Raw genomic sequence first — 15,391 nt, forward strand, 5'->3', positions numbered from 1 at the left:
GTCGTTTGACACTTTATATGACCATTATATGTTGTCATAAATGTCCGTGGTATGCTTGAGTTTACGAAATCGGTGCAAGTTGTGAACTTGTAAATTGACCTTTTTATAAGGCAAATTGGATGGTTCCACACTTCCACCCACCTACTTGGACTCCCGGTTGGTATTTGGGACCATGCTAAACATATCGAAAATTTTTATTTCCGGGCTAAAAAAGGTCAAAAAACTCCATAATTGAAGGCTTTTATCCACGCTTTTAAAGGAACTTCGGAGGTCACGGTGCCCGGTGGCGAAAAGTCTTGAGGCCCTAGGGGATCCATCTCAGGTCATATAATGCCATTTGGAACAGTATATGACCATTAAATGTAGTCGTAAATGTCCATGGTAGGCTTGAGTTCACGAAATCGGTACAACTTGTGAACTGGTAAATTGACCGTTTTAAGGAAAATTGGATGGTATCACCCACCTAATTGGACTTCCGGTGGGTATTTGGGATCATGCTAAACATCTCGGTAATTTTTATTTCTGGGCGAAAAAAGGTCAAAAAATTCCAAAATTAAAGGCTATTATCCATGTTTTTTGAGGAATTTCATAGGTCACGGGGCCCTGTGGCGAAAAGTCTTGAGGCCCTAGGGGATACATCTTAGGCTCATATAATGCCGTTTGGAACCATATATGACCATTACATTTTGTCATAAATGTCCGTGGTAGGCTTGATATCACGAAATCGGTAAAAGTTGTGAACGGGTAAATTGACCGTTTTAAGGTAAATTGGATGGTTCTAACCACCTAATTGTACTCCTGGAGGATGTTAGGGATCATGGTAAACTTCTAGGCCATTTTTATTTCTAGACGAAAAACGTAAAAAATACCAAAATTGAAGGTTATTATCCACCCTTTTTGAGAAATTTCGGAGGTTATGGGCTCGGTGGCAAAAAGTCTTGAGACCCTAGGGGATACATCACAGGGTCATATAATGTCGTTTGGACCATATATGATCATTATATGTTGTCATAAATGTCTGTTGTAGGTTTGAGTTCACGAAATCGGTGCAGGTTGTGAACCGCTAAAGTGACCGTTTTAAGGCTAATTGGATGGTTTCACCCATCTAATTGGAATCCCGGGGGGTATTAGGGATCATGGTAAACATCTCGGCAATTTTTTTTCCGGGCGAAAAAAGGTCTAAAAATTCCAATATTAAAGGCTATTATTTTCGCTTTTTTGAGGAATTTCGGAGGTTAAGATGCTTGGTGGCAAGAATTCATGAGGCCCTAGGGAATATATCTTTGGGTCATATAATGCCGTTGGAAACCATATATGACCATTAAATGTTTTCATAAATGTCCGTGGTAGGCTTGAGTTCACGAAATCGGTGCAAGTTGTGAACGGGTAAATTGACCGTTTTAAGGAATATTGGATGGTACCACCCACCTTATTGTACTCCCGGAGGGTATTAGGGACCATGGTAAACTTGTCGGCAATTTTTATTTCCAGGCGAAAGAAGGTCAAAAAATTACAAAATTGAAGGCTATTATCCATGTGTTTTAAGGAATTTCGGAGGTTACGGGACCCGGTAGCGAAAAGTCTTGAGGCACTAGGGGATTCATCTCAGGATCATATAATGCCGTTTGTAACCATATATGACCATTATATGTTGGCATAAATGTCCGTCGTAGCCTTGAGTTCACGAAATCGGTGCAAGTTGTGAACTGGTCAAATTGACCGTTTTAAGGCAAATTGAATGGTTTCACCCACCTAATAGGACTTCGGTAGGGTATTTGGGACCATGCTAAACATCTCTGCAATTTTTATTTTCGGGCGAAAATATGTCAAAAAATTCCAAAATTGAAGGCTATTATCCACGCTTTTTGAGGAATATCGGAGGTCACGGGGCCCGGTGGCGAAAAGTTTTGAGGCGCTAGGGGATACATCTCAGGGTCATATAATGCTGTTTGGAACCATATATGACCATTATATGTTGTCATAAATGTCCGTGGTAGGCTTGAGTTAGTTCACGAAATCGGTGCAAGTTGTGAACTTGTAAATTGACCGTTTTAAGGCAAATTGGATAGTTCCACCCACCAAATTGGACTCCTTGAGGGTATTTAGGACCATGGTAAACTTTTTGGCAGTTTTTATTTCTGGGCAAAAAAAGGTCAAAAAATTGCAAAATTGAAGGCGTCCACACTCTTTGAGGAAATTTCGGAGGTTATGGGGCCCGGTGGCGAAAATTCTTGAGGCTCTAGGGGCTATATCTCAAGGTCATATAATGTCGTTTGGAACCATATATGAGTAATATGACCATTATATGTTGTCATAAATGTCTGTGGTCGGCTTGAGTTCACGAAAACGGTGCAAGTTGTGAACGGGTAAATTGACCGTTTTAAGGCAAATTGGATGGTTTCACCCACCTAATTGGACTCCGGGGGGGTATTAGGGATCATGGTAAACATCTCAACAATTTTTTTTCCGGGCGAAAAAAGGTCTAAAAATTCCAATATTAAAGGCTATTATTTTCGTTTTTTGAGGAATTTCGGAGGTTACGGGGCCCGGTGGCGAAAAGTCTTGAGGCCTTAGGGGATACATCTTGCCGTTCAAAACCATATATGATCATTATATGTTGTCATAAATGTCCGTGGTAGGATCGAGTTCACGAAATCGGTGCAAGTTGTGAACGGGTAAATTGACCTAAGGCAAATAGGATGGTTCCACCCGCCTAATTGTACACCCGGAGGGTATAAGGGACCATGGTTAACTTCTCGGAAATTTTTATTTCCGGGAGAAAAAAGGTCAAAAAATTCCAAAATTGAAGGCTATTATCCACGCTTTTTGAGAAATTTCGGAGGTTTCGGGCCTGGTGGCGAAAAGTCTCGAGGCCCTAGGGGATAAATCTCAGGATCATATAATGCCGTTTGGAACCACAGTTCAGTTTCCAATTTCCCTCTCTAATTAAAATCCATTCTTTATTCAGTTCAGTTCCTAATTTTCATCTTTGATAGACAATTCATTTTAGCTTTATTTAGTTCAGTTAAGCTCCAGTCAATTTATTTTAATTCAGTTTAGCTCAGTTTAGTAAATCAGAACTGGCCCTAAATAAAATTGGAGAAAGTATAATACTTCGTATAATACAACTTATAGAAGTATAAGGAATGTGTAAAATAAACTTTAAATAAATAAATAGATTAGGGCTTGTTTGGCATTGTTTTTTGTTTTCAGTTTCCAGTTTTTTTGAAAACAAAAAACCAAAAACAGGAAACAAGAAAAAGGTATTTCCACTTTTCTGTTGTTAGTTTTCATATTTATCATGGTTTTAATAAGTTTGACTAATTTTTAATTTATTATGTGACGCATATCATATGATTTTAAAAAACAAAAAACCAAAAAACAGAAAACAGAAAACCACAGTGATGCCAAACGAACCCTAAATATTTGAATTAGGTTTTGTAACTCTGCTATTGCACACTACTGAACACGATTTGCAAACCGCTTTGCTGTTCCTGTAAACCGCTCTCCATTTTCTCCGGTAAGTGCACTTTATAATTCTCTCTCGTTACTTTTTTTAATTATATTAAATTTAACTGTCTTCGAATCGAATTAATGTTTATTGAAGTATTCTAATCGTTTAGATTAGATGATTTAATTTCAGTTTTGTATGCGAAGCAAATTTTGTTAGTTGATGATTGTTTATAGTCCCCAAATCATTTTGGTACTAAGGCTTTGTTGTTGTTGTTGTTGTTGATGATTGTTTATAGTTCAATTCCAGTTATTTTATTGAGTTACTAGTTGATGGGTTTTCATGAAATCATCTTTGTTGAAGTTCTAAGTTATGCTTGGCTAGTTTTTAATCTTTTTGTAAGAATTATGCATTGTGAGATGTGATTTTGGTCTTTTGGGGGCAAAAGTTTGGTCCTTTTTGTGAATAATCTAGGATTAGTAGACATTTTCACTACTAATGATCATTATCTTGTTACTTTTTTAGGTTTTTTTTTATCTGAATTTATGTTTTGATTTGTTGTTTGTAAGTTTCCCAGTTCAATGGATTAAGGTTGAGGTTCCGTTATCGCCTTTTCTGGGTTCTGTGTGTTGCTATCACTCTGAATTTGACTGTAAAGATGAGAACAGTTGGGTATAAGAGGTGTAAAAGCATGAAGCATTAAATCTTGTAGGTTGAAGTGTATGGAAGGAGTGTTTATCTAGTGCTTTGCCATTGCTCTTCGATTGTGTGTATGCATTTGCAGAATTAGATACAAATAGAAAGTGTTATTCGTAATTTCGTGAGATAAACAAAACTGTACACCCTAACAAGCTTTGGGTATTGCTATGGGATCATTATCTTTTTGGTTTATTATTCTTTGTGAGACTGCTACTTGTTTGTTTCATCTGTTTTTGTATGTTTGAAGGCGTGAAGCCATTCTAACTCAAAGTTATACTGCAGGATATACATTTATTTTTTGTCTTCTGTCATAACAGATGGGAGGACACAAACCACCCAGGAAGCAGAAGAATCACCGCTCCCAGCGAGGTCAACCGAGCTCCAGCGGTGACCCCTCTATGGAGGGCAGGTCTCTCCCATCTGAATATGACTTAGACCAAGAGAGTGAACAACCTACTCCTGCTGTTCAACTTGCTATGTGGGATTTTGGACAATGTGATGCAAAAAGGTGTACAGGACGGAAGCTGGCTAGGTTTAATTTGTTAAAAGAATTGCGTGTGAATGCTGGGTTTGGGGGCATCGTCTTGAGCCCTGTTGGAACTCACTGTGTATCTAGAGAAGACTATCCTTTGATCAAGCAGAGAGGATTGGCTGTCGTGGACTGCTCATGGCACCGATTGACTGATGTTCCTTTTGCAAAACTCCGTTGTACTGCTCCTCGGTTATTACCATGGTTGGTAGCAGCAAACCCGGTGAATTATGGAAGGCCATGTGAGCTATCTTGTGTAGAAGCATTAGCTGCTGCACTGCTGATCTGTGGTGAAGAGGAGACTGCACATTTGTTGCTGGGGAAATTCAAGTGGGGCCATGCATTCTTGTCACTTAATAAGGAACTCCTTAAAGCTTACTCTGAATGCAAAGATAGTGCTGAGATAATTTTAGCTCAGAATGCTTGGATATCGAAACAACAAAACCCACAGGCCTCTAATATCCTACAAGATGAAGAAGACAAAGATGGAGCATTGAGTGACGAAGAAGCCAATTCTCATGATTCTGATGATGGGCTCCCGCCACTTGAAAGGAATTTTAATCATCTGAAAATAGAGGCTGAAGTGGAAAGTGAATCAGATGAGAGTGAAGAGTAACGTAGATTACAAGGCTACAAATATTCTCTGTGAATTAAGATTAGGTGATTAACCAAGAATGAAACTTGTCTAACATGCTGCCGCTGACCTGCTGATCTATGACATGCTGCTGCTGACCTGCTGTAGTTTACAGGTGAATTGAACTCAGTAGAAGGCTCGGGGCCTCGGGCAGACAGATAATGTTTCTAATCATTGGATATATGTGCACCGTTTTGCAGGCATTTGATCTTTGGTAGTTTGGTTATCTCGGCTGACATGATTTTACAAATTGCTCTATAATTTTGTAAGTTTGGTCCAGGGATATTTGAGGATTTAATGTATGTACCAATGTACCATGGAGGCATTGAGCTTGGTTTTTCTTCATGTATAACATAATCTGGAATTAAGTAGGCGTGTATGCTTAACTTCATTATATTTTGTTATAAGAATAAAAAATGACTGGTTGGAATTTTTTTGTACTTCATTTCCATGTTTGAAGAGTTTCTGCCTACAAAAATCACTGGTATGCCTTCAATTGTATCGTCGTATTGTTACCAGAAGGGCTCGCCACCCTTAGTCATTTGTAGGTACATAATACTGCATACAAAGCAATATGTGATGAAATAATCAAATTTTACTTGTACCTCTCTCGATATATTGGACAAGGAAAAGGGCGAGGATTAAAACTTGGGAAACATGGCGTGAATATGAAAACAATCATTTGTCAGCAATGAAACTGTATAGTAAGATATCAGAGGTCAGTTGCAGACTGCTTAGGCTGCTATTTTATTTCATCACAGATTCCAGATTTTTTGGAGTATTAGTAATTCTGTTGATTTAGAACCAGAACACACGGCTCCATAAGCAACTACAAATACAGCTTCCCAATTTAGACTCAAATTGATCAGTCATGAGTTTATCAGATGCTAGCTATGGTATACCAAATCAACAACTTCTTAAGATGGTTATATCCAAATTATGTCCCCACAAAGATTCACCTGGAATTACATCTCTGAAAGAGAACACAACTGGAGCTCATTTAGGGAACACTGAAGTAATTTTAGTCTACATTCTGGCACGGTGTTTCTTCATCACGGTAAGCCATCTTATTAGCTTACAATTTGTGGTGCCACCTAGCCATACAACAATGGCTGCAGCAAGAATGAGCAACCTCATAATGAATTACATAGATTTGGCCACTATTGTAGATTTGTAGTATTGTTGGACATGACATGGTACAATATACAGGTGTCAGGATCAGACTTGGGAAATTTATGCATGACCAACAGAGAGTGAAAAGAACCGAAACCCCTCTTTTACTTTTAAGTTCTTTCCAGATACATGGCAAGTCATAAGTTTCCATTCTTCTTTAACTGAAATTTTGGGTGTCCAACACAAAATACTTCGGTAAATTGAAGAGTCCAAGTAGCATAGCTGTTGTAAATGTGTTTTGCCTCGTCTTTGATATTTATGTTTCCTTAAATCAAACTATTGTGTCTGCAACATGCTTGTTAAGCCCTCAGGGCCCTTTGATACCTAAATCTCAAAAACTGTTCTATGCCTGAGGGTAGACAGGGATACTTCTGCATTATATTTATATACCATCAATATCTTGCCGTAACATCATATTTCCTTGCAGTATCTTTAGCTGAGCCTTTACTTCTTCAATCTTCGGGTGTGATTGATCACCTGATGAGAAAACTTCCAAGCTTTTCACTGTCTCAACCCAGCTCAATCCTGGATCCTTTTCCAACATCATACCTCTTATCCTTTTCCTGACTTCCATGACACCATCCCAACTCCCCACAGAAGCATAGAGATTTGAAAGTAAAGTATGAGTTGCACTATCTTGTGCATCAAGTTGTAAAATTTCCCTCGCAGCATGAAGTCCCATAGACAAATTTTTGTTAGAAACAGCAGAACTCAGCACAGTTCTCCACAATGCAAGATGATCCTTGCCAAAATCTGACTCATGGATAACTTTCACCGCCTCTTCTAGCAGCCCTGCTCGACTGAGCAAACTTACCATACAAGCATAGTGCTTAAATCCCGGATATAGTCCCTTGTCCTTCATGTAACTCCACAGGCGTTTCCCTCTCTCAACTAGACCACAGTGGCTGCAAGCAGAGAGTAATGAAATAAATGTCACTTGATCTGGTTTCAGACCATGAATTAAAAACTCATCAAACAGTTTTATTGCCTCCTCCACCTTCCCATGGTGACTGTAGCCGCCTATCATCGAGTTCCAACATTTCAAATCAGGGTATTTGATCTCAGCAAATATAGACTTGGCAGCTTGCAGGTCACCATTTTTGGCGTATGCATTGATTAGACTTCCACATACCGCCATCTGAGAATCACAACCTGTTTTTATGGCCAAAGAATGAAGCATTTCACCTTGATTCAAAGTCGCAAGATCAGCACATGCACTCAAAGCACTACTTAGAGAAAAGTCATCAATTTTATGACCTTGTTGCCACATATCATAGAAAAATTTGATTGCATTTGCACTATCTTCAACCTTAGAGTAACCGGAAATCATTTCAGTCCACAGAACCACATCTTTATTTGAGATTGTGTGGAAAACCCCTTCTGCAGCTTCAACTTTTCCATGTCCAAAATACATGGAAATCAGTGGACTCCCAACAAACACACTGTTATCCAAACCATGTACTATGACCTGTGCATGGAGGGGTTCCCCATAGTATAAAACTGGGCACTCTTGAACGGCAGAGATCAAAGCTGCAAAAGTATATTCATCTGCTTTATGACCAGCATGATGCTGCAAATGAACAAATAGAGCCATAGCTTTATCGCCTTCTCTTTTCTCTGCATACCCTGCCATCATCGAGTTCCATGACACAATATCCGGATTCTGGATTCCTTCAAATAAATGGAATGCAGACTGGGTGTCACCACAGCTAGAGTACATGTCAATCAATGCATTCTGCAAGGGCAAATCTAGAAACACACCAGTCAAAATAACTTGTGCATGAGCAAGTCGACCAAAAGAATAATCAGTCAATCTTGCACAAGCATTCAGTACCATTGAAAACGTAAACTCGGTAGGGAATGCACCACTCCTCAACATCTTTCTAAATAAACATAACCCTTCTGCCATCCTATTATTTTTCACATACCCTGATATAATACAATTCCAGGAGTATTCATCTTGAATAAGCACATTTCCAAACACTTGATTCACAGAGCTTAAGTCCCCAAAATTAGAAAAGAAACAAATCAAAGCAGTCTGAACCTGCACATCAAACAACTGACCACACTTTATAATCAAGCAATGAAGAGCTAACCCATGTAACCGGTCTCGGGAAGCAGAAGCCGACTGCAATAAACTTATAAACGTTGCCCCATTTGGTGTAAAACATTGAAATCTCATCTGGGAAAACAATCTAAAAGCATAAGAACCCGAATCAAGATGACGGGCATAGGCCGAAATGATGGAATTATAAGTAATGAAGTTTCTTTCAGGCATTTTGTCGAACATAAGGCGGGCATCAAAGACCGAACTGCATTTGGCATACATGGAAAGGATGTTGTTATGGAGGAATGGTTTATGGTAAGTGAATGGTGTTGAGGAAGTTAAGATGAGGGCATGGAGTTTCTGGGCTTTCTTAAGTGAAGTAATGGTGGTGCATTTTTGTAGGAGTGAGATTGCAAAAGAAGTAGCTTCATTCATTTGTGAATTACAAGTTTCTGGGTAAACTGCAAGTTCAAGTCTTGAGTGCTTGAAATTTGACCAAAGCAAATTGGTTTTTTTGCCCGCCAAAAGTCCTTACAGCAGGGGTGTTAAATACTACTAGTAACTGTTAGGACTTAAAGAGGCTATTTGTCGTAGTAGCATACTTGTTCCGATTCTTAATACCTAAAGAGGCTATCGTAGTAGCATACTTCTTTCGTTACTTAATATACTGGTTCAGACATGATAAAGAGACCGTTTGTGGTAGTAGCATACTTGTTCCGTTTCTTAATGACAATTAAGCCTTAAAGAGGCCAGTTGTCGTAGTAGCATAGTTGGAGTACTACGTATGTTTTTGCAATTGAGCAAAAGTGATTAAGAATCTAATCATTCCTCAAATTAGATAATGTCTCTGTTCTTTTTTTGTTCATATTCGAAATATTTTTAAGAAACGAAAAAGAAAAAAAAGGAAGCACAATAAAGAGCACAGGAGTATAATCCAATGATAAAATTGATACAGTAACCACTAACCACCTATGTTGAAACTTGAAAGAGCCTAAGAGGCTAAGAGATTCAGTTTAGAAAACATTTTTTGATATTGCCTATAAAACAAAAATCAGCTTAACAGCAGAATTTACAGTTACATAATACACCGGATCACGTCAATTCCACATAACCTCAGTTAATACTACCTCTGTTAGGTTTTAGTGAATCGTATTGTTTTGTGAGTCATAAAGTCCGAAGCGAACATGTTGATGAAGAGAGTACTTGTATACGAATCCAACTATAATGAGGGTACATACAAATAATACATTTGTCTGAATAACTTAAACTTGGAAAGGCACCGGGTTTCTATTAGGCCATGACTCAATTTTCTGGAAATATTTAGCTGGGACAGCACCATCAAAGCCTTCTGTCAGTATTACCCCATTTTCAGACTTGTAAAACTTCATTCCATCTGCCAAGATAAGACATGGTGAAAAAAAATTGCATCAGATTTGATCTGGGGGTCTATGATGTCACTAAAAATTAATTTCGACAAGCTATGAGCAGCAGAGTTATAGATATAAAATACAGAAACCTGGAAGTGTACCTTCCATTGCTTTCTTGGTGTCTATGAAGATTATCATGTTAACATCACGCCTAAAACCTGGAATAATAGCCCAAAACACATCATTGTAGATTCATGACAAGTAATACAAGGAATTTATAACATATCACCATTGATCACATTAGTAACTATGTTAACATTTTTTCAGAATTCCTCGCATACAATATAATAATGTATAGGGATAACAATACTGCTCACAATTTGGTAAGAGAATTATGAGAAATAAATTACTAGTAATAAAAGGAAACAGAAGATTGCAAATCTTATTGATCCAGAGGAAATTACAAAAAATTAAAAAACTGATCAGGAAAACTCTTGGTATACAGTATACATACCACTTTTTACTTCTCCATCTGATGGTAAGCCGCATGCAAAGTGAACGTGCAATCTGCTCATTCGCTCGAGACCAGAAGCAAGAATAGATTGAAGATGCCTATTATATGTACCATGAACACAAACTACATATAAAAGAAATTCCAAAGAGTTATCTTCTCAACAGAGTAATTTGCCAGCAAGCAATATGGGGTCTGAGTCCTTAAACATAGTGCATACCAGGGATCTCTTCAGCAGAAAGGATCGGCTTCAATAAGCTCTCACTCTCTACAGACTGAGTAACCAAAGAGAGAAATAACAGTGAATCAGATGTTACGGAAAAGAGTTCATCAAGAAACATCTATTGTTTTTAGAAAGAAAATAAACAAAAAAGCACTAGGTGGATTTTCCCCAAACTCCAAAGACTACTCCCTAAAAACCTCACATGGAACTGGAAAGCCAATGGTCATGGCCATATTGCTTTTGCCAATGCCCATGGGTAAGAAAGCTTGAAACAAGTTTGGATGGCAATACCTGAAAACCTAATTTTTAAGGATTGGCCTCTACGTTCCCATAAATTACATAGCAAAAAACCAAGAGGCCATTTTGCACACAATTTTAGCCCCAATCTTCCTATTCAAAACCCAAAAAGAAAAAAAAGAAAAAAAAAAAAAAACCTCAAACCCGATTCAACATATTGTCCCCTCTCCCCCAAACACCAAGTATTTCCAATTCCTCTTTATTGCTATATATCCTCATGGACCTCACAGCTTCAACCCAGGCCAAATATTCTTAACTTCAACATACTACCTTCCCCATTCTTCTGCCCGCAAGTGCAACGCACTACGTTCCTCACTCCAACTGCCAGTTTATTTCCCATTGAGAATGCCCCAATCATCTGCTGGCCTTAAGTCACAGTAAAGCTGATGGCATTTTCACCACCATAATAACCAGAAAGGACACAATAACAGCATATTTTAAAATGTATATGAATATCTGTCAGCTAACCATAACAATGGTGAGCCGTAAATGGTTAAATTTGACCAGCAAGACTCCAGATTAAAATCCTTCATGGTCAATTCTACTACCAAAGGAGCGTCCTGGGAGCTGAACTAATGAGACAGGGAGCTAGTAGGAAACTTGTGCACTACAAGCTATAAATAATTAAATTTGACCAGCAAGGCTCCAGATTAAGAGCTACATGGTCAATTCTATTACCAAAGGAGCACTTGGGAACTGTACTAATGAGACAGGGAGTTAGTAGGAAACTTGTGCCAAGGACATCAACTCTAAACAGCACGATGAGGATAGAATTGTTAGCGGAAGGGACTGTGGGGTGGGAAAGGTAGGAGACCTAGGAGTGAGTTGGCCAGCAGATGGAGGTTGTTAGGGGGTGAAGGGCTGTAGAGAGGGAACGAGAACAAGAATAAATAAAAAGGTTGACAACAAGATAAAGATAAAATTGTCGGCAGGGTTCAACAGAAGACGGCATAATGAGGGTGCTGATAAAGGGACACTTGCCTTGAGGGATTAAGGAGATTTTATTCCTGACCACATCACCGACAAAATACAAACCAAAAAAAAAGAAGAAGAAAATCATACAATTGCCTTTCCCTACCAAACATATTCTGTAAATTAGGGATTTTCTTTCCTTTTCCCTTCTTTATCTGTCTCTCCTAGTTTAACCAAACAAAGCCATACTAGGAACAAAGAATATGTAGCTGGCAATGCAAAAAGATTGTTAATTCCATTTTGAATTCACGAAATAATTATTCATTTCCACCTACAATTGTATATCTTCCCCTTTAAATTCAAAAAATCCTCCATTATTTCCAAGATGATTCAAGTCTATTTAAATTAGCTTATGAACTGAATTAAAGTAGAATCCAACAATCTAGGTCTTCTCCATTAGTCTAGAGCATTGAAAAGATCAGGAAACGAAACTTGATATTGACTCATGGAGCAGTTCATGACAATTTTTTCTAGATTAATACACAATAATACTACTGCAATAATAGCTAACCTTTAAAGTATGACCTTGGTTTGCACGTATCCACAGCTCTCCATCCTCTTCCAAAAGGCCAAGCCTCTGCTTATTGTCTATCCTTACAGCCTGAAAAATTTGCATATCAGTGTCAAAGTGTACTGAGAACAAAAGAACTAAATGATTCAATGCCAAAGACATAAGTATGAGCTATTATAAGAATAAAATAAGATAAAGCCTTGAATTTATTTGCATGTCTTTACAGAGCCAAAAAAAATAAAAGCCCCAAAGTACTTGTATGGTTAGATTCTAAAATAGAACCTATTCAAATAACTTGTTCGGTTGGCAAAGTTTTTGGTAAATTGTACTCCGTAATACATATGTACTTGTATCAAATTTGGGTTAAAAAAATATATAGTCTAATAAAAGGAAATACAATGTCTAAAAATGTATCAAATTAATACACTATTGCTTGTCTTTTTTTTTTTTTTTTTTTTTTTTTTTTTTTTTTTTTTTTTTTGGGAAAAGTAATGAGTTAATTTCAGTAATTGATTGGAAAGGGGAGGGGAGAGATTGGAAATACTTGGGGTTTGGGGGAGAGGGGGAGGGAGAGAGATTGGAAATACGAAGTATAATGATAAAAAGTTGATCTTTCAAAATCTTTTCACATCAGTAGAATTTATAGAAATGAATACATCAGACTTCTGGTCATAAATAAGGGGTAGGAACTAGGAAGGCACAAAAGGGGAAAGATTCAAGGACAGGTATAAAAGATAAACTAGAAAAATATGTCTATGATGGTTGATCATATGAAATGCTCAATAAAAAAAGGTGGGAATGAAGAAAATTGTGAATTGTGCCTAAGGCTTAAATGAAATATGGAAACACAGCAGAACTATAATCCAATCATAAAATTCATATCAACTTTCAACTTATCTTACAAGATTGGGTGATCATCAGTGCATGAGTAAAATAGAGATGGGACTTACTTCTCTAATTTCATCAATAGAATGTGAGCTTAATGGGATATTTGACCATGTTTTCATGTTCAGCTTCAATAAATCATGAAGCTTGACATATCCATCACCACACATGTCCAAATTCAGCTCCGTTGCATTATGTCTCAGTATACGTACCCTAATAAACACAAAATGCTTGATTATGTTTCCAAATCCAATACAAATACAACAAAATGTAACAGTCTTGAGCCTTATGAAAGAGTTACAATGTTTATAAGGATAAAAAAGTCTTCAGAATGCAAAGGAATAATGTATAAATAAAAAAGGTTGTGTAGTACTTACAACAGTCTACCAAGAGCATCAATTCTATCTGAAGTACCAGTAGGAGCACCACGACCACGACCACGGCCTCTTGATCCACCACGATTGCCTCTCGTGTCTCCATGCTCTCTTCCTCCAGCTAAACTGCAGATTACAAAAACAATAACGCAAAATTTAAAATAAGTATTCTTAGACCTATAAAATTGATCTGAATGAAAAATAAATCACTCCATAAAAAATCTTTATCGATACAAATTGATTAATAATCACTAGGTACATGACTTAAACTAACAAAAGCAAATGTAATTCAAATCATTGTTCTACTTAGCATATTTATCAATCAACTTCACGCATAAAGATAGAGGATAAAAGAGATAAACCTCGGTACATCGCGAGCAAAAGAAGAGAAGGAGAAGCTACTGCTTTCTCTGCCTCCATCCATTGTAAGGAGAGAGAGTTGTCGCGGAGGGAGAAGACGAAGAAAAAATGGGTAATTGATAGCCTTTGATGCTATTGTTACCGGCAATCTTCGGAGCATTAATGTTCCTACAGAAGGGAATCACAGGTTAAGATCATACATTCATACTACATAGAAGTCATAGTATAACACAATAATACAGTAATTCAACATTCTATTCACTACAAAATTCCATACCCATATAATTAATCATCAATTTTTAAAAATTAATATTCTTTACTAACCAATTAACAAAATTTCCAGCGTTTAATCAATAACACAAACCAAATTGATTAAATCAGCAAAAGTAGGTTTAAGAACACTAAATTGAAGTTGCAATTTAATAAAAGCTTACAATATGAACTAATGATCAACAAAACAACATTATAATTGAGTAAATGAAATTTCAAAGACTCCCATGTTATGTAATTCATCATATTATTCAATCAATTGCATCAATTTAAAACAAGAGTGTATAGTGAATTAAACAAAACTAAAAATTTAGAAAACAGACATGATAGATTAGGGGCATACCGTAGGAGCGATGGGCGGCGTAGACGGCGGGGGAAGGCAGCTGGGTGGCCGGTATGGCGGCGAGTGGCAGGCGGGAAGGGTGATGTGTGCCAACTGTATGAGAAGACTTTAGCCTTGATCTCTTGTTTGGTGATTTACTTCGTAAAATTTTAACTCTTTAAGGGAGTCTCTAACCCACCACTTACTTTTTTTTTTTTTTTTTTAACTCCCTTGTTTCGTACTCTCTCTATCCCTTTATTTTTGCTCCATTATCATTTTTTGGGTCAAACTTCAAAAACTTTGACCATAAATTATTGTTAATTTATAATTCTTCCGTTTTTAAATACTTGCTCCATTTCTCCATGCGCGGAGTTTTAGGAGAAATTAATAAAATAAGGGGGTGGTGGAATTAGTAAAAAATAAAAAATTGTAAAAAAACAAAAGTAGTGGAGAAATTGGAGGAGAGAGAATATGAAATTAATAAAATATGATTTATGTTGGGGCCACTAGGTGAGATAATGAATTAAATATTGTAAAAGTCTTCCAAATAAGGAAATGGAGCAGGTATCTAAAAATGGCCGAAAAAGGAAAGTGGAGCAAGTATTTTAAAACGGATGGAATAATGGATAATATGGTCATGAGTGATCTTGTTAGATTCGTATCATTATATATTTTTATTAATATTACATTTTTATAATATTTACGTATATGGAAAAAAAGATATACTACCTCCGGTCCAAATTACTCGCAATTTTGGTGTATTATT

At 37.2% G+C, this 15,391-nt stretch overlaps 1 protein-coding gene and 2 pseudogenes across 3 annotated transcripts; 1 reads left to right on the forward strand and 2 right to left on the reverse strand.

Annotated features, from left to right (window-relative positions):
* The first annotated feature begins 3,405 nt into the window (after positions 1-3,405).
* On the forward strand, positions 3,406-5,753 carry LOC145614476 (uncharacterized; annotated as a pseudogene). 2 transcript variants are annotated; one of them, XR_014107106.1, is made up of 2 exons: positions 3,406-3,520; positions 4,433-5,753. The product of XR_014107106.1 is annotated as an uncharacterized LOC145614476, transcript variant X1 (transcript). The 2 variants fall into 2 exon arrangements; XR_014107107.1 differs by having other exon boundaries at positions 3,458-3,520; positions 4,468-5,753.
* A 1,087-nt stretch (positions 5,754-6,840) lies between these two features.
* Positions 6,841-8,968, reverse strand: LOC145615621 (pentatricopeptide repeat-containing protein At3g50420 pseudogene; annotated as a pseudogene).
* Positions 8,969-9,540: 572 nt separating this feature from the next.
* On the reverse strand, positions 9,541-14,793 carry LOC145614524 (uncharacterized). The gene is made up of 9 exons (XM_081669579.1): positions 14,647-14,793; positions 14,036-14,201; positions 13,677-13,799; positions 13,365-13,512; positions 12,415-12,504; positions 10,632-10,686; positions 10,415-10,537; positions 10,062-10,118; positions 9,541-9,926 (listed from the first exon to the last, which is right to left on the reverse strand). Exons 2-9 carry the CDS (start codon positions 14,191-14,193, stop codon positions 9,796-9,798), a joined length of 885 nt encoding a protein of 294 aa, XP_081525705.1. The 5' UTR covers positions 14,194-14,201; positions 14,647-14,793; the 3' UTR covers positions 9,541-9,795.
* Positions 14,794-15,391: the final 598 nt, after the last annotated feature.

Source organism: Chenopodium album, chromosome 25 (genome assembly GCF_948465745.1).
Source record: "Chenopodium album chromosome 25, dcCheAlbu1.1, whole genome shotgun sequence".
Lineage (NCBI taxonomy): Eukaryota > Viridiplantae > Streptophyta > Magnoliopsida > Caryophyllales > Amaranthaceae > Chenopodium > Chenopodium album.